This window comes from Dermacentor andersoni, chromosome 1 (assembly GCF_023375885.2).
Source record: "Dermacentor andersoni chromosome 1, qqDerAnde1_hic_scaffold, whole genome shotgun sequence".
NCBI lineage: Eukaryota > Metazoa > Arthropoda > Arachnida > Ixodida > Ixodidae > Dermacentor > Dermacentor andersoni.
This window is the reverse complement of record NC_092814.1, coordinates 330,252,195-330,271,004: the sequence shown is the minus strand read 5'-3', so window position 1 is coordinate 330,271,004 and position 18,810 is coordinate 330,252,195. Positions and strand designations below refer to the sequence as shown.

The window sequence follows — 18,810 nt, the reverse complement described above, 5'->3', positions numbered from 1 at the left end:
ACCATCACCACTGCTCACCCCTTGAGCATCAGCCACCGAGTTGTCCAGCTTCAGACCCTTGATGGGCTTCCGCTTCTTGCCTTTGTCCACTACATCCCAGACCTCCACCTTGACGATGTCATCTGTGGCCTTGTAGCTCCATTGGATACTGGCCACCTGGGAGAATGATGCCATGAGGTGAAAGAGGTTGTCTACAATACCTCCAACCCAACCTTGCTCACACCAAAGCCCACTGGCATCACTTCTAGTTTGAGCTGGCTACCTAAACTAGTGGAATCAGAGGTGATAGAAAGCTGTGTATGGGTACCCACTTCCTGAAATCATCATTACTTTCACTTCATTATCGACTGCTCTGAATGGATGGGCTACATAAACATCAGGATACCTATACAATGCCCATCACTGCGGAAGGGCCCTGCAAGGGATCTTATGCCACATGAAAATGTTGCCAGACGTAACTGACTTAGAATATGGCATCACAATTTGCACAATATAGGGGCCTTTTAGCCCCAATATAGGGGCTAAAAAAAAAAACAGAGGTGACATCTGCACCTGTAAATTGTCAGTAAATATGCATAAAGAGAGGGAAAGAAACAATTTACGTTTCCTCCTGAGAGTGTCTAGCATAACCATTTGGAAATATGCACTAGTTAGCAGATTTTGGGAGCAAATCTTGGTTCATATAGAGAATACAGAATGTGCAAGGCCTTTTTTTTTTCTATCCTGTCTTAATCCCACAGTTTCCTACTGAAATACAGCTGATAAATATCATGATCACATTCTAGAAGACTGAGTTTACTGTTAAAGGAAACTATAATGTGGCATCAAAAATGCCTAACACTTTCTTTCCAAAAAAGTTTAAGCTATGTATACCATGTGATGGTACAAAAATGCCAAAATGACAATGCTGTGTATGTTACCCCACACGATTCACTTATGTGCATCACGGCAGGAGCTTCAGCCTCGGCCAATGCAGGCTGAAAAAATATACTGCTCAAATACTATGAGAAGTTTTTCAACTTGTACATGTTTGTAGGTTTTCAATCAAGTATTCACTACTATACACATAATATGAGACAATTTTACTGAGTTTTGCAAATCCGTTGCCGCACAAGAAGACCCAAGCATTCTTATACACTCAGTACTAGCAGTGAGACAGAAGTTGCACAATGTCAGTCTGAGAACATCAAGTGCCAAACCGAAAGTTACATAGTTCAAGTCAGTGAAGTATAGCTTTCAAAAGTTCCCATAGACAGCTGAAAGAGAATCCTTTGAAGCCAAAGAGCAAATAATACAAGTATCATGTTCACCTTGACCAGAAACAAAGCAAGATGTATCCCCATCACAACCTTTCACAGTGTTTCCATGAAGGAAAATGCGTGCAGTGGTAAGTGCCAATAAGTCTCAAAAGGCCACATGCAGCTATGGGCAGAATGCAAGCAACCCTAGAAAATATTTTTAAAAATAATTCTGGGGTTTTACACGCTAAAACCACTATCTGATTATGAGGGACACTGTAGTGGAGGACTCCATGTTAATTTTGAACAGCTAGGTTTTCTAACGTACAACCAATGCACAGTACATGAGCATTTTTCTATTCTGTCCTCATTGGAATGTGGCCACATTTGAACCCACGACCTTGTGCTCAGCAGCGCAACACTATAGCCACTGAGCTGCCAAGGCGGGTGGAAATCAAAGTTAGAGTCATGCCCTTAAAGCAACTGCTCAGCGTAGTAACTCAAAATTCAGTGTACACTGCTCGTAAAGCAACGCATATTCTATGCTTCAGTGGGGTTCAAGCACTGTGGGCAGACTTTTGTTAAGGAGCGATGTTTCCATAAAGAAAAGGATTAGGTTACGCGGAATAGCCGGTAAAAAATTTACAGGCTATTTTGCAATTGACTCTTAGAAGCCCAAATTCGAAATATATTTATGTGCTTCAGCTACTGCTGGTACTAATGAACTAACGTGACACTGGCCGCAACTTGCAGAAATTTCCTACATGTAACATCGTCTGTTTTTGTACTAAGCACTGCTTTCACACAATGTAACCAGACAGTGCTTGATTGTTGGAAACAATATAAAAGTAGCACTCGCTGAGCACTGAGGGACACAGGTGATTGCTGGACAAAGGTGGTTCATGGGAAGCAGTTTGCCTATAGAAGGCTCAGCAGTTGAATTGCAAGTATGATGGTGATGCGGTGTCACTTCTCATATTGTCAACCTATATGGTAGCTCTCATTCCTAATGTTATTTAATTTTGTTACCGAAATAAATACTTCGCTCCAAGCTTGCCTTCTCTCAAATACATATCTGTAAAGCAGAAGTACTGCATGCTATAAACAATAAACACCATAAAGAAGGCAAAAATTAACCCCCTAACTGTCTACTATGTCACACTTTATCAAGTTATAGTTCATAATGAAAACTGCTCTCAAACAATATTTTCAGATAAAGATATTTAAAAATGAGACTGCAGGCCAGTAATCTATCTAGAGAGAACTTTTCCATAGACGAACACCCAATTAGGTGCAACATGAGTCAACATTCGCAGTGTACTTCTCACCTGGATCTCGTCACTGGGCAGATACTCCTCCTTGAATGGTTGACCCTGCAAGCGTAGCAAGAGACATGACTTTCCCACATTGCGGTCTCCCTTGATGACAATCTTCATGTTGTACTGGACACCTCGAGCAAAGCGCTTTTGCAGGCTCTGCTCCATGGCTTGCATGCCCGACGGGGGCTGGTGCTTCCCTCCACCAGCGGCGCCTCCTCCCCCATCGCCGCTGTTGCCCACTAGCTTCTTAAAGGCTGTGAGCATCTTGCCAGAACTTCACAAGTGCTGCTCTGCCAAGAGGACGGCACCGACCTGCATCATAACAACAAACAGTGTGCACAGTGAATAACAGCAAATTACTAGATTCCATCGAGAAACAGGTGACTTAAATGAGTCAGGTTTCAGTTTCACATTATTATTCATTCAACAGTGAGCGGATGACAGGTTATATACAGATGAGAGTCCCAAAGTCAGAGTGCAAGGGGACCCTCAACAGGTGCCAACAACTATTTATTTGAAACTGAGTTTACAAACACATATGCAAATTTGTGCACAAGCATACCAGATTGACAATCCAATCACCACTTTTTTCTATAGTTCTACAAGCATTATATATTGCATTTCACTCCCATACACATCAGCAAGTACACATTTAAGCTCTGGACCTCTATTGAAGAGTTGATACAAAAGAAATACAGCAGTAGCTAATCTTGAATCACTTGGAACCGAAAAACCTTGTTCTGTGCTCACAACCAAATCCTCCCCACTAGTTCATTGTTACCCCAGCGTAGCCTCCTCGGGCCCTCAAAAATTGTAAGCTTACATCAGAATCCTACATCATGGTAGCATAGATTTTTTTTTTTTTTTGCTACAGTAAGTTTACACACCTGGCTGTGATGGCTTTTTGTGCCATCTCTCTGCTGGCATAAACTGCTCCTATGGAGCTTACTGCAACATTTGCAGAACGTTTTCAGTACTGACATCACAGTATCAACAGTGATGCACCAAGACAGTACCAACAAAGAAGGTTAAAGCAATTACAATTACTGAGCAAGTGGGGGATAAATGATTTTGAAAGTTGATGATAAACAAGTGAGATTACCTCAGATATTAGATGAACAAGATGAGCACCATTGAAGCGAAGGTACCCATGCTGCGACTTCACACACCAAAAATAGACAATCCATACTGGTTGCTCAGAAAGATACCGAAAGACAATAGCACACTGGGAGGACAACAGCACACTATAGTGGTTTACACTAGACACCCGGAAATATTGAAGGGCATACAAGAGCGAGATAAGTTCAAACTGTCACATACAAGCAGAGTGGCAGATGTTGACAAGAGTGCCCTGTGCCATGGTACGGAGACATGTGTGTCTAATGCATTTTTTTTTACACGACTGACTACAATGGCTGACAGGCACAGTGTCAAAGCCATTTTGCACGTCGCAATCTGGGTTTACAGCTTCAAGACTACTCCATTTTAAAAGTGGTAGTGAACAAGCTTTGCCATATGTACTGCACGAAGTTTGTCACCAACTTTACCTTGTCTATTTAGGCAATCTCTTTTCTGGAAAATTGCACGTAACCATTTGCTTATTAGGTTAAAAACAGAACCTTTTTAAAAGAGCTTTGAAGAACTGATCATGAGGGCCTTTCAATTATGCCTTAACTAGAATGGACAGTACCATGCCTTGTAATTCAGACAATTTAGTGTGATGCTTCACCAGTTGTCTTACTGAAATCTTAGAGGTTAGACATGGAGGGGGCAAAATAAATACGACAATGCTTTAAAAAATATACAAAACAAATAAAATAAAATTACACAGAAACTACAACATTAAAGCCACTCGAGAAGCAAGTTAGTATACCATTGCTTTATATTAATTATACAGAAGAAACACAATGCTCAATTTAAAGCGACACAAAAAGAAAAATAACTTCAGCTGTATTAATAAATTATCCTTCTACAATACCAAAACAAAAGCCACTTTTACTGCAAGAAGCTTTGCAAGCCAAAGGATGCAAATGCGCCACCCTTCTCTTTGCAACATCTCACCATGACGTCATTCATTTTGGTGGCATCATCTGGAGCCTAGTTCAATTTCAATAGATAAAAGAGTTTTAGTTTAGCGTACGCTATACCATTGCATACGCTACAAAATAGTGGGTCGTCACTGCGCATGCACAGAACGCTAAACGACCCATAGTGTATAGCGTACGCATGCTATTTCTGAGATTTTTGCGTGGTTTGCGGAGTTTGCGTGAAACACGGCTACGGTCCCGGCTGCCCGCTTCGAATTGAATTTGGCGTTGCTTTTGTAAAATGCACTTCATTCATAGCAAATGACTGTGTAAACGGCTTTCGCTTAGTCTCAGGCTGCTTCGACGACATAGTATTATGGGTAACCTAGTGGTGTTTTCGAGATCGCTTCTCGTTTTGAATGAGTTGAAGCCTAACGAAAGAAATGGATGGATGGATGGATGGATGTTATGAGCGTCCCCTTTGGAACAGGGTGGTGGGTTGCGCCACCAAGCTCTTGATATTATACTGCCTAATGTCCTACCTCGGTATACGAGAAACATTCAAGATGTCAGCACCACCTATCGCTATGATTGGGAGATAGCCGCAACGACGGCATATGGCCTCTGAGATCCGAATATCTCGCAGGCCAACTAAAACTGTAAAAAACATGCGCTGCTTAGCGTACGCTATAGTTGCGTACGCTAAACTAAAGCTGTCTAAAGATTGACTACATTGTATTTTAAAAGAGCGAAAGTCTGAACTTAGCAATTTTAAAAAACTTTTATTGAGCCACAATGGCCCAAATGCAAAAGAATACGTTGACCTTTGACGCTACACTGATGTACTGCAGCAAAATTAAATTTCAGTAAGCTGAAATCAGTAAGCTGACTTAGTGTTTCTCTTTAGTGTCCCTTTAAGCATGCCTTGAACTCGCTGGTTAATCATAAGAGTATGAGAAGAGGCGACATGACCCAGGGCATTGTCATGCTGCCTTTTTCTTATGCCCTCGATAGTGCCAATACTCTATTTAGCTGTTCCATTGATCATGAGAGGAAAAATATTTTTGAACAAGTTGTATAGGGGCAGAACAAGAAGAGCAAAAGAGCGCGAATCACAGGTCTGAATATAAATGGGCAGCCGTTTTAATTTATATTTGCAAGTTGTTTTTGGGGGCATCAATGTTAGCTTTTGTATGGGAAATCCACAAAATGTGGGCACATTCTAATTTAAGCCTAATGAATAATGTATAAGCTATATCATGTGAGAGGGTGAAACACCTCGCACATACATGAAAATTCCCTGACCAAATTATCTATCTCATCTGACGTGTACATATATGCAAATTTGAGGCTAACACTCAGTTCTACTAGCTTTTAATAATTCCTATTTTAAGCTTAAGAACAGAATGGGTGTTAAGAAATCAAACTCACTATAAAAGAAAAAAAGTCATTGGCAGTTTTTAATTATTTCTGAAATTCATTCCCCGAGAGTCTTCATGAGCAGTATTGCAAACATGGGGTCACAGCTGAATCACTGAGTAAGGTGTTCAATGCTTAGTGGCTTCCTTCATATGGCACCACGTTCAATACTGCAGCAGCCTAATCACTTCTATGTCCTTGACCATAATGTCCAATACTTGCTTTATATATATCATCATCAGCAGCAGCCTGTTGTATGTCCACTGCATGACGAAGGCCTCTCCCTGCTATCTCCAATTACCCCTGTCCTGTGCCAACCGATTCCAACTAGCGCCTGTGAATTTCCTAATTTCATCACTCCTTGTCTACTGCCATCCTCGATTGCGTTTCCCTTCTCCTGGTACCCATTCTGTAACCCTAATGGTCCAACGGTTATCTGACCGGCGCATTACATGATCTGCCCAGCTCTATTCTTTTCTCTTAATGTCAATTAGAATATCGGCCATACCAATTTGCTCGCTGATCCAAACTGCTCTTTCTGTGTCGTAACGTTATGCCTAGCAATCTTCCTTCCATTGCTCTTTGCGCGGTCCTTAACTTGTTCTCAAGCTTCTTTGTCAGTCTCCAAGTCTCTGCCCCATATGTCAGCACTGGTAAAATACACTGATTGTACACCTTCCTTTTCAATGATAATGGTAAGCTTCCAGTCAGGAGCTGACGATGCCTGCCGTATGTGATCCAACCCATTTTTATTCTTCTATGAATTTCATTCTCATGATCAGGGTTCCCTGTGATTAATTGACCTAGGTAACGTACCCCTCCACAGACTCTAAGAGGACGACTGACGATCCTGAACTCTTGTTCCTTTGCCCGGCTATTTATCATTATCTTTGTCTTCTGCATATTAATCTTCAACCTCACTCTTAACGCTATCTCTGTTAAGGTCATCAATCATTTGCTGTAACTCGTCTGCAGTGTTGCTGAATAGAACAATGTCATCGGCAAACCGAAGGTTGCCGAGGTATTCATTGTCGATCCCTACTCATAAGCCTTCCCTGTTTATTAGCTTGAATGCTTCTTCCAAGCACGCAGTGAATGGCATCGGAGTGATTGTGTCTCCCTGTCTGACCCCTTTCTTTATAGGTATCTTCCTGCTTTTCTTGTGCACAATTAAGGTAGCTGTGGAATCTCTGTAGATATTTTCCAAGATATTTACGTAAGCGGTCTGTACTCCCTGATTACGTAATGCCTCTACGAGTGCTGGTATCTCTACGGAATCAGATGCCTTTTCGTAATCTATGAAAGCCATATAGAGAGGCTTATTGTACTCTGCGGATTTCTCGATAACTTGATTAATGGCATGGATGTCATCCATTGTAGAGTATCCCTTCCTGAAGCCAGCCTGTTCCCTTGGTTGACTAAACTCCAGTGTAGCCTATTCTATTGGAGATTATATTGGTAAATATTTTATATAATACTGGGAGTAAGCTAATCAGCATATAATTTTTCAATTCTTTAGTGTCTCCCTTTTTGTGGATTAGTATAATGTTTGCATTCTTCCAGTTTTCCGGGACCCTTGCAGATGTTAGACATTTCGTATAAAGAGCCGCCAGTTTTCCAAGCATTATATCTCCTCCATCTTTGATTAAATCGAAGGTTATTCCATCTTCTCCTGCCGCTCTTCCTCGTTTCATGTCTTGCAAGGCCCTTCTGACCTCATCACTGAGGTGTTTCTGTATCCTGTTCATTACTGTTTCGAATGGAGTTATCCTGAGTCCTCTGGATACTGTACAGGTTAGTATAGAATTCTTCCACTGCTTTTACTATATCTTTGAGATTGCCGATGATATTACCTTACTTATCTTTCAGTGCATACATCTTGGCTTGTATTATGCCAAGTTTCCTTCTCATTGATTTTAGGCTGCATCCACTTCTTACGGCTTCTTCAGTCTTTCTCACATTATAGTTTCGAATATCACTTATTCTCGCCTTGTTGATCAGTTTTGAAAGTTCTGCGAATTTCGTCTTATCTCTTCAGTTGGACACCTTCATTCTTTGTCATTTCTTTATTAGGCCCTTAGTTACTTGGGAGAGCTTGCCTACTGGTTGCCTTGGTGCCCTACCTCCCACTTCAATTGTTACCTCTGAAGCCAGCCTACTTACGGTTTTATTCATTACCTCTATGTCATCTTCATCTCTCTGTTCTAAGGCTGCATATTTGTTTGCAAGTAAGAGCCTGAATTTGTCTGCTTTTACCCTTACTGCCTCTAGGTTGACCTGTTTCTTCTTGACCAATTTTACTCTTTCCCTCTTAAAATTGAGGTGAATCCTAGCCTTCACTAACCTATGATCACTGCACTTTACCCTACCTACCATTTCTACATTCTGCCCTATTTTCCCCCACTTTTGCGTTGAAGTCGCCCATTGCTACAGTATACCGAGTTTGCACTTTTCTTATCGCTAATTCAACATGTACATAAAATCGATCTACTTCCTCTTATTCAGTTTGATTACGACTACAGCTACTCTCTCATTAATGCTGTAGAATTCGTCAATGTTGCCCGCTATGTCCTTATGGATTAGGAATCCTACCTCGTATTGCTTCTTATCTGGGAGACTTCTATAGCAGAGGACATGTCCGTAATTCAGCAATGTATAAGCCTCACCAGTTCTAATCTCACTAAGGCCAATGATATTCCAAACAACGTCTGATAGTTCCTAAAAGAGTCCTGCTAAGCTAGCCTCACTCAACAGAATTTGGCAATTAAAGGTTGACAGGGTCAGTTTCCATTGGCGGTCTGTCCAGACCCAGAGATTCTTAGCACCCTGTGCTGCGTTACAGGTCTGACCTGTAACCTGTCTGACCTATATATATATATATATATATATATATATATATATATATATATATATATATATAGACACACACACACACACACACACACACACACACACACACACACACACTATCAGTACAGAAGCAGTAAAAACATCAGAAGCATGAAATAAGCGAGAAGGAGAACTGGCATTGGCCAGGAGTTTTATGCAGTCAAAGATACAAAATATGGCAATCAACAATTTCAGTAATACAACAACAGCCAAAGAGGAAGTCTATAACGAACTGCACAGTGCCCAAAAGAACCACCTTTCAGTATCATTTATTAAGAATGTGAAGCTTATCAGAAATTTAATCCTGATTCATCACTACTTCAACATAATAATTAAGAGAAAACAGCTAATTTTTCTGATGCTCTCCTTGGATTCATTGCATGTTGGCTTCATGTAATTATCGTTGTTGTTGTGTTTCTGTGATCTGAATTTCTTTGTGTGACCAGGGTCCATGGTCACAACCAACAGCAGCGAAACGATCAGCTGAAGCCACCCCTGAATAGCGCTAGTGCATACATACATACACACATACATATACATACACACACACACACACACACACACACACACACACACACACACACACACACACACACACACACACACACACACACACACACACACATATTATTGCGATATCATGGAGCGATACTCAAGGGACGAGCCGCCGCGAGAACGACGACGAAGTGGGTCTGTGCCTTTGGCGCGGGCGAGTGTCGGCCTGGTGGTCTGGCTCCAGTGTAAATACCCTGTATATAGCCTCTTTCATCTGTGTTTTTCCGCACGTAACATATGTACATGTCATACCGTCAGACTAGACTAACTTTCCATTCTTTCTACTTTTACTTTTTATAGAACAGCAGATCCAACGCACATGATGAAATATATGTGAAGCAGTTAATTAAATGCTGTAAAACAGTTCATTTTCCATACTGCATTTTGTGGCATAGCGATTATGTGCCTGCTCAGCAAGACGCGGAGAATCTGACCACGTGATCCAAGCTACCGTGGATTACACGGCCTCTGAGATCAGCCCTGTTTTCCATACAACACCTCCAGGATCAGCCCAGTTTACTACTGCACGATCTCCAGGATCAACCCACGTTACTTGGCGAGAAATAGTCCGAGCAGATATGCCAAACCTCCAAAAAAATGGTACAGAAAGGTTCAGTTTAATAAAGGAATTCTATGCTGGAAGACACACTTCTTGCAGTGAGGATGTCTAGGTATTATTTGTTGTTTCATTGCACAATTTTGTGTGGAACAGAGCTGGTCTTCAGAACACCAGTAGTGGTAGTACAGACAACATTATATATAATATAAGCCGATTCATTATACGAATGCTGTCCTATGTGGGAGCTCCTTGGCAAGACAGCAGCACCACCCAGCTGTAGCCACAGTCAGCAAAGTCCAAGAGGGTTTGCTAAGAAATCATCACTTTAATACGTTGCCTAAACCTCTGTGCAAGCTGCCACAGCACATTAATGCCTCCAATTATGCTACACTGGCACCTTTATTTTACTGAAATTAAGTGATTCTCAACTTTATAGTGAAATGAAATGTAAAGGGTAAACCAGAAAAGGTGTTGCCTGTCATTTTCTGTTGTGAAAAAAAAAAAAAAAGACATCTAAATTCCCAGTGAAACTGACCACCCAGTCCTGCCAAATGACCGATAGTTATTCATTGAGATGTGATAAGTAGTACAATAAGCTCATGACGTTATCTTACGATTTTCACTTACTTGAAGTAGTTTTATCCCACGGAAGACGCTGCATTCTTACTTTTGCAACTACATGTCCCTGTACACTTACTTTCGCATGTACTCAGCTGTTTACCAGAACTCCTCATCCACTAGTGTGTAATCCTATTATCTTCATGTTACATTACCTATTCAAACTTCGTCAAACCCTACAGTGCTTACTAGACTGCATTCCTTAATTTGTTCCGATTGGCATCAGAAATGGAGGGGCGGACTGAGACAATCGCCTGCGGTTACTGCTCCTGAAGACAGTGGCCAGACAGTACAAAAGCAAGCAAATAAGTGGTGCTCCCACTGCTATATAATTTATATGCTGCCCCAACCAAGCACTTGTGATGCCCTTGTTTTTGCTTCCTCATATTGATTCCTAGAGTTCCATAGCTGAAACTATCTTCCTGTTGAATATGCATGTGGCAGTCTCCGCCACTTGCACATATTCAGTGCCCTTAAAGATCTTTGATGTGAAACAATATAAAATACAAACAATACTTTAAAATTACTGTTCCAAGACTTGTAGTATTACTACTGGCACTGCAGCTGGCTGTCACCTTGTGATCAAACAAAACAGCCAGCTTGGACACAGGAAAAAGGCGGCAGAGTCATGGCACTCTTGAGCCTAGTTTTATCACAAGCAACTAAGAAACTCTAAATCATTGGACATTTCAGTCTTCGTGAGGCTCGCGCAAAATGCATGGCCAAAGCAATTGACTTGGATGGTTTCAAGTGCACAATCTGTTAACTACTATGTTTACAGTATTATGTGCACAATCTTATTATACTTTCGTAGAAGATATTTTTTTAGGTGACTTGGGGAAAACCAAAGGCAGCCATAAGGAAGATAGAGACTAGTAAAAACTAAATTACTCAGTCACCCGCCACGGAGTGCCCCACTGTGGCGTGCCTCATAATCACATTATAGTTCTGGCACGTAAAATCCCAGAATGTAATTTATTTAACTTACTAAGCTGATAGTTGACTCTTATTCCCCTCTAGTTTTAATAAGCAATATGAATAAATTATAGTTACGGCAATATCTGTATGAGCGTTTGAACTGCTAATTTATAAAACAGTTCATTGTATTTTATTCGCAGTCAAATCAACAATCAACTATGCAGAACTAATTTTTAGCTAGCTATTTTGATGAGCCCTAACAACCTAGCATCACATGGGAACCTGGAACTTGGATGATGCCAGAAGTTGCCTATCCAACACTACCAATGCAATGCATTTAAATCATACGATATATAACAGTATATTAAACAGTAACACACATTCGTTTACTGAATGTGTGTGTTCAGTTCACACTCAAAAAACTTTAATCCTCAAAAAAGTGGTGGGGAAAGACCTTGTTGCATCAACATGCATTTAGAAACATTTATTTGACAGCATTGTGCAAATATGAATGCATTAACTTGCTACAACAATGCAATCATGAGTTGCAATGAACCATTAAAGTTTGAAACAAATGTAAAAGTAGCAGACAGAGAGGTATGCCTTTTACTTCTGCACCATAAACATGCCTGCATGTATTGTAAAGAGGCTGGCTTGCAGATCCTCTAGAGGTAGTTTTATACCTAGGCAGCACCTATCTAAATAAATGGGAATGAAGAAGTCATTTTGCTCTGCATCTCCTGCACCGCATTTGATAAGGTTTGTCACATAAAAAGAAGACTAAATCTAGTGACTGCACGAAGCAGACCTTTTATTTAAGGTGTCAATTTTTTAATGATAATGATGTGTAGTGTTTAATGGCATAAGGAACAAATATGGCCAAAGAGTGCCATGGCCAGAGTGCCACAGACCTTGGCGGCGTCCGCCGCCAAGGTCTGCGAGTGGTGGCGCTGGCTAACACTCCCAGGGTTCTACTAGGACACATAAATACCTAAGAAAGTGGATGGGAAAACAGCGCCGCGGTAGCTCAATTGGTAGAGCATCGCACATGAAATGCGAAGGTTGTGGGTTCGGTTCCCACCTGCTGCAAGTTGTTTCTTCATCCACTTTAATTTCCATTAATTTGTCGTTTCTTTGTTTCATTTATTAAGCACAAGTAATTTCCCCTATGTTGTCTTTGGTGTCAGTGTTTGTTGGCTTCTTATGATATGCATAGTAAGCGCATTACCTAGCATGACTGCTAGGTAAATTAGTGAAAAAAGGATGATGGTACACTTTACTGACAAGGGGACAGAAAGAAAAATGGCTTTTTGATAAGAGTACTACAGTAACAGCCTGATTAAATGAAATGCCCGACCTGTGTTAATGCAGCACTTAGGGAAACACGGCTCCTCATGCAGCACTGTGCAGCAATGTCTTTGCTAGAGTTAAAGCCTTTGCAAATGTGACTGATAAACCTACCCAATCATTAAATCTAATGTTACAAATACCTAAGCTTGAGCCAAACTTTACATCTTTCACACAGTGCAGATAGTATACAGTCCCATCCAATATGCAGTTTACCCTTTCTCGCAGCTGCCTCGAATCTCCACCATCTGTCAGGTAACTTGCTTTATAAATGTTTTGATAATCATTATTGACCAGACTTCTTGAAACATTGCAAACAGTTTCAGCTCACGAACAGCAAGAGTCACACTGAGCAGAGTGGTAGGGAAAGAAAACAACCAAAGAACAAAAACAAAAGCAAACCACAGCTAGACAAGTGATGAAGAAAGTGGAGTGAGTTAGATGCATGTATAAAACTGTGCACCACACGAGAAACTAGAAAGAATTTGCAGCATGATACCACATGACTGGTTAGAGTGTTACAGAGAGGTAGTACTTTCAACATAATGGAAATGATGAGAGGAGAGGTGGTGAAGGGCCGCATTTGTCTGTCCGTCCAAGACATGATACATATTGCTTTGGAAAAGTTGATGCATAAAGAGATTTACAAGGTACAGGTCCCTTCATACCCGAGGGACTTGGCGAAGTTTTGCTAATTTAATATAAAGTCTTACAGGGCCCCTTATTTTAGTGGGGAAAAAAAACAAGACAATCTAGGATAAACATTGCTTCCACTCATGGCAATGCCAACTTTCTTGCCAAAATATCTGGAACACGTATTTGAAGTTCGCTCCACAAAGATTGCTGCGCCCATTTTCTCATGTTTTTCCCAAACCAGTGACCAAATTTTTGTGGGAACTGAGAGGGTAATCATTTATCCCACATTAAGCAGCTGTGCAAGATGTAAATCTATACATCGTCAACCTGCAGAATGTGAAATTCCTGTCATGTAGAACCACCACTGCAGCCAAATACTGCACCTAAGCATCTCCACCGCATTGAAACACACCACCATTATGGCAAATGCTAACACATCTTAAACAGTTTCTCTACCGCTGACGAGTATAGTCACAAATGGAATTTGTACCAATATACCCGACGATGAGTAGTCATTGTGAGGCCATGTTTCTGAATATCACTGGGAAATTTGGCACACTTTTTGTAATTTCCTGCAGTACGAAAAGGTTAAACTTCATCAGCAGAACTGAAGCCTTGGCATGAGATGCATTCTCAGAACTCTTTTGTGCTCTCTCTCCTGCTCACTGAACTAAGCCAACTATGGGCAGACAAGCACTACCTCCTCCACTGCAAATATGTTAACATTTAAACAAGTGGAGGCTATTGGCTGCTTGGTTCGCATCCTTAAAAAACTGTACTCAATCACAATAAACAATTCGCCATTGTACAAAATAGAACGTAAACAAAACATGACCTTTTCTCAAACAGTCAAACCTAACATAGTCCAAAGCATTGCACAAATGTCATGGCACATGCATAACTGACTTCTGTGATGTGCACAGAAGGCAAAAATGCATGTGTCATGTCTTGGAGAGCAAATGTCACATGCAGCAAGACACTACTGTTTCCCGAGACAGTATAATTTAACACCAGAGCTGCAAGTACTGTTGCTGTCCAGCTACTCACAATGAGCACCTCATTCTGAGAAATCTAAAGAAGTCCAAAAGAAGTCCAAAAACCTTGCTAATTAAAGATTTAGTCTCTGCTAAGAAACTCTATATTCCACTTAAGTGTTAGTACCAGCCTATGATGCCATTTCAAAAAAGGATGGATGGACTGAATGCACTGGCTATCTTCATACCACGCAGCATGCTACTACACAAAATACAGCCTTTCGCACAGTTTTAATGTCCTACACAGTAAAGGAATGCAGTTTGTGCATATCTATACTATGTAAAGAATGTCAGGAAGAAGCAATGATCCATTCGTCATTAGTGTTTTACTGTTTAGGCCAACTATATTTTATTACGAACATCACCAACTAGCCCAATGAAAAGCATTAAATTCTGAGGGCTGTACTTGTCAAAGCAAACATTTGATTGTGAGGCACAATGTAGTGGAGGTCTTTGGATTAATCTTGACCACCTGGGGCTCTTTAAGTGCCCCTAAATCTAAGTAAATGAGCGTTTTTGCATTTGAAAATCGAGTTTTAAAGATATGTACTGAGGCCTGCCGCGTATATTGTTTTCATCGCATCCAAGTGAAACTGCTATAAATTAGGGCATCTAGATTGGTTTTAGCATAATAATATGCCACACCATGTATGATACAAGGGGTTTTAAGAATTTAAGAAAAAAAAAACACTGCATGTTTATGAAGGTTGTTTTACACAATGGGTTATATTTGCTCATTCTGAATTTCTTTATGGTAGAAGCATGACGTTGCTTCAAGTGCCATCGGCTGCGACTGAAGCTTTCACAAGACAGTCATGCTGACCGATGCTGTGCTGCTTACAATAATCCTTAGCCTGCCGCTGAAGCTAACTTGAATGTTGACACATATCAAAGAAGCCCAAAAAGTTGCTATAGCTCACGCGAGTTCCCTCGATGTGCGACTTACGAAGAAGTGCTGTATCCGCGACGTTTTAACTGTATGAACGACTAGTGCCATTGCCATCTTTAACAAAACTCGCTTCACAACAAACAGATGCCGTAGTTCGACGTCCAAGCTGTCAAACACGAAAAAGAAGGCGGACATTATCGCGATAATGAAGGAAAACTCCGGACCCTGCTCGCTGTCAAAGTCAGCTGCGCCGAAAGCCGGCGTAAATAAACGGCCTACGCGTGCCAAGTAGAGACACAAATGGGAAAGAATCAAGAAACATTTTTCAGTCGAGTCATCGTAGCGCATCGCTGGGCGTCCACTGATTAGCAAAGCGAAAAACAACAGGCAAAAGCGATAAGAAACGAATTTGTTTTCTCATTCTCAACTTCGACGCCCAGACCGCGCTTTCTGCGATCTGACCTAGTTAAGATGAAAGCCGATGAAGAGAGGTAAAAAAAAAAGTACAAGTAAGCACTGGTTCGGCAGAGTGGATGCAACCAAAGTCGTTCCATTGGCCCAAAGTCTCATTTTAAAGCTATTGAACGGTTAATCATGCACTGGTTACTATCAGAGACACGGCGACAAATCTCATCGTGGGACGACCTCGCGCGCGCGACAATAAGAACATCTTCCCATTGCCAAACGTTCCAATTCGTGAAGTACGTGGGCCCTGTGAGGCGGCACTGACAACACGACAAGCTCAGAAATCACATAATAAAAAATAAAAATATTAACAATCAATCAGAATTCGAGTCGCAACTCCGCAAAAGGATAAAAGGCGGGCACACAATGACGCACGACGGGGAGCAAAGAGCTACATAATGCCTTACCAAACCGCCTTTCAGGCAAGCCGAGATGCCGGTGCTCCCCGTGTTTCAGAGCACATTCGGCGCGTGTGTCATATCACGATGCCCGTCGAACGTGACGCCGCTCCATATGCTCACGGAACATCCACGTATGCTGCCGATCCCACCTCTCATATCGACAGCGCCATTTTTAAAGTCCGCAAAAACCGTGCTACACCAAATCCGCAGTTCCGTATTAAAACTAAACAAGCAAGCGTTCTTAAAAAATAAAAGAACTCATCAAAATAATATTTTATATTTCAATTTTATAAGATCATTGGGGCGTATAGTTAAGTTAGGCCATTCTGGGGGATTTTAAGTGCGAAAGTGAGACTACGGCTTCTCAACTACTTAGTAGCGGCAATATGCAGGTAAAAGCATGTGTTAGTTGTTTGCAGAGTCAAATATATGTGTACATATATGTATAAATATATTTGAAGAGTTGGGTACTTAATAGCCTTTTCGTGGCAGCATTCGAGCTTCATGCTGCTACATAAACTTGGTGGTTCACCTTATACTAGATCGCCTCCGTTTCAACTATGCGCACCTTTTGCCCTATGGTGTTGGCAGACGACACATGTTCTTTCGGCCGAAATCTCCCCTAGGTAAATGCTAGAGTTAACGTAATTTATGGTACTGAGCAGCAGTGACCAAAAAGCAGTAGAACTGCGACAACAGTGCTTGGTGAAACCGCATCGGCCACGCAAACCAGTGCACTGCGTGCTATATTGCGCGTTCCTCGCCCATTTTTTGTTTGCATCAGTTAACTGCTGGTTAAAGTGACTTTCTTTTCCACCACAGCTGTCTGTCGTTGCGTCTGTAGTTTAATATGCATACACTTCTGCTGCGCTCGCGCCATTGGTCCTCAGAGTTGTCATTGCGTAAATTCGCGACCGGCTTTAAAGAATAGATGTCACCTTCATTTACAAGTTGCTTATAGGGGGCAGCAAGTGGCGAGCATATTTATTTTATCTGATATATACTGCCGATCCCATCAGGGGTTGTTAGAGGAAGGGTAATAGATGAAAAAACATGTTATAGTACTGCCAGAGTATTTGTAAAAATTGAGCAAAAAAGTAATTATACAGAACAGTAAAAAAAAAAATTTGTACATTGAGGTTAGGTTAACTTTGTAGAACCAATGGCACCGTGTTAGAAATTCGAGTTATGATAAGTGAACAATATAACGTAATACAATCAGACGTCCGGGCAACGAATTGACAAAATAATTATTCAAAGCAAAAATAAATATTCAAGTAACAACCGGTACAGTAATTTCTTGCATGTGGACAGCAGATGGTTTCAATTCGTGACTGTCGGACGTGTAAGTAATCTTCCAAAAATGGCAAAAGCTTTTTTTATTAATGAACTGTTATAGATGAGGGTAAACAGTTCCATTACCTTATTTCTAGTGGGAAAAGATGAAAACTTGGAGCAATCGGTACGGGAACGGTATTCCTCTATGGTGTGCATGCATTTATGTTGTCTTTTGAGCAAGTAATAGTAATTTACTTTGAATTATCTATGCCTAATTGGCGCAGTAAGTTGAATCGTGAGAGTGTGGCACGATTCTGGAGTGTCAGTAATGCAGCTGTTCACAATAATTCTGTTATTGAGTCTGTTAGTAAATTCTGTTGTCGAGTCTGTTAGTCAGTGCTTATTGAAAGTGAATTGAATTGCTTTCCTTTGCACCCCATCTATTATGTTAATCTGTTTGTTAATGGAAAGAAACCAAGCTATGATTGTGTATTCTAGTACTGATCGTACTAAAGTGTTATAGGCTAATAGTTTAGTTCCATGTTGAGCATGAAGAAGAAGCCTTTTAAAAAAAAACAGTCATTTTAAGGCCGCTGAAGTAGTGTAACTGATATATATAGGAGGAAAATACATTCCTTGCCAGTCCTCCACAGTGCGCATGCTTCATCAAATCACATGCAGAAGGCACACAATGAAAAATGTCTTGTCTGATACTCTGAAGTGGGTGTGCAACTATTCCTGAGGGCAGTTGCAACAACAACATCAAGAATAATTAAGCCGTAGCATAGACAGCACCAGCAGGACATTCTCGAACCTGCACTCAAATCAGGTGGTGTAAGTTCTTGCATTGCAGTGATAAGCAACAGGCCACCAGAGCCAGCACCCACGGCCATAGAGCCGATGAATAACGTGTGGGTGGAGGCTACATATGGCAAGAGGTAACAAGAGGTTGCATTTTCTATTTCATAAAAAGACAGCCAAAGGTGTGCAGTCAGCATGCCAGACAGATGGATATAAATAAATTATTAATGCAAAACCATTAAATGGCTCATGAGGACGAAAATCCAGCATTGGTTGCATGATCACATGATGGTCCAAAAAGGCCACAAACCCTCAACCTTTGGTGTTAAGGCGAAGTTAATTAAGATAGAATTAATTAAAGAACTCAAACCCACGACCTTTGGTGGGAGTTGAACCCATGACTTCTGGTGTTAATTT

General features: G+C 41.0%; 2 protein-coding genes and 1 non-coding gene across 3 annotated transcripts in view; 2 read left to right on the top strand and 1 right to left on the bottom strand.

The window, feature by feature from the left end:
* LOC126516691 (rab-like protein 6) overlaps positions 1-16,493 on the bottom strand; it is a 90,279-nt gene extending 73,786 nt beyond the window's left edge. Inside the window, exons 1-3 of the mRNA XM_050166786.3 lie at positions 16,321-16,493; positions 2,567-2,869; positions 19-156 (exon numbers count right to left, since the gene is read on the bottom strand). Coding sequence (XP_050022743.2) covers positions 19-156; positions 2,567-2,821 — 393 coding nt within the window. The 5' untranslated portion in view covers positions 2,822-2,869; positions 16,321-16,493. The remainder of the gene's footprint in view (positions 1-18; positions 157-2,566; positions 2,870-16,320) is intronic.
* Positions 12,559-12,631, top strand: TRNAS-UGA (transfer RNA serine (anticodon UGA)). The gene has a single exon. It is a non-coding gene; the product is annotated as a tRNA-Ser (tRNA).
* A 189-nt stretch (positions 16,494-16,682) lies between the features above and the next one.
* Surf1 (surfeit locus protein 1) overlaps positions 16,683-18,810 on the top strand; it is a 42,299-nt gene continuing 40,171 nt past the window's right edge. Inside the window, exon 1 of the mRNA XM_050166952.3 lies at positions 16,683-16,706. Within this exon, the coding sequence (XP_050022909.1) occupies positions 16,701-16,706 (6 nt within the window). The 5' untranslated portion in view covers positions 16,683-16,700. The remainder of the gene's footprint in view (positions 16,707-18,810) is intronic.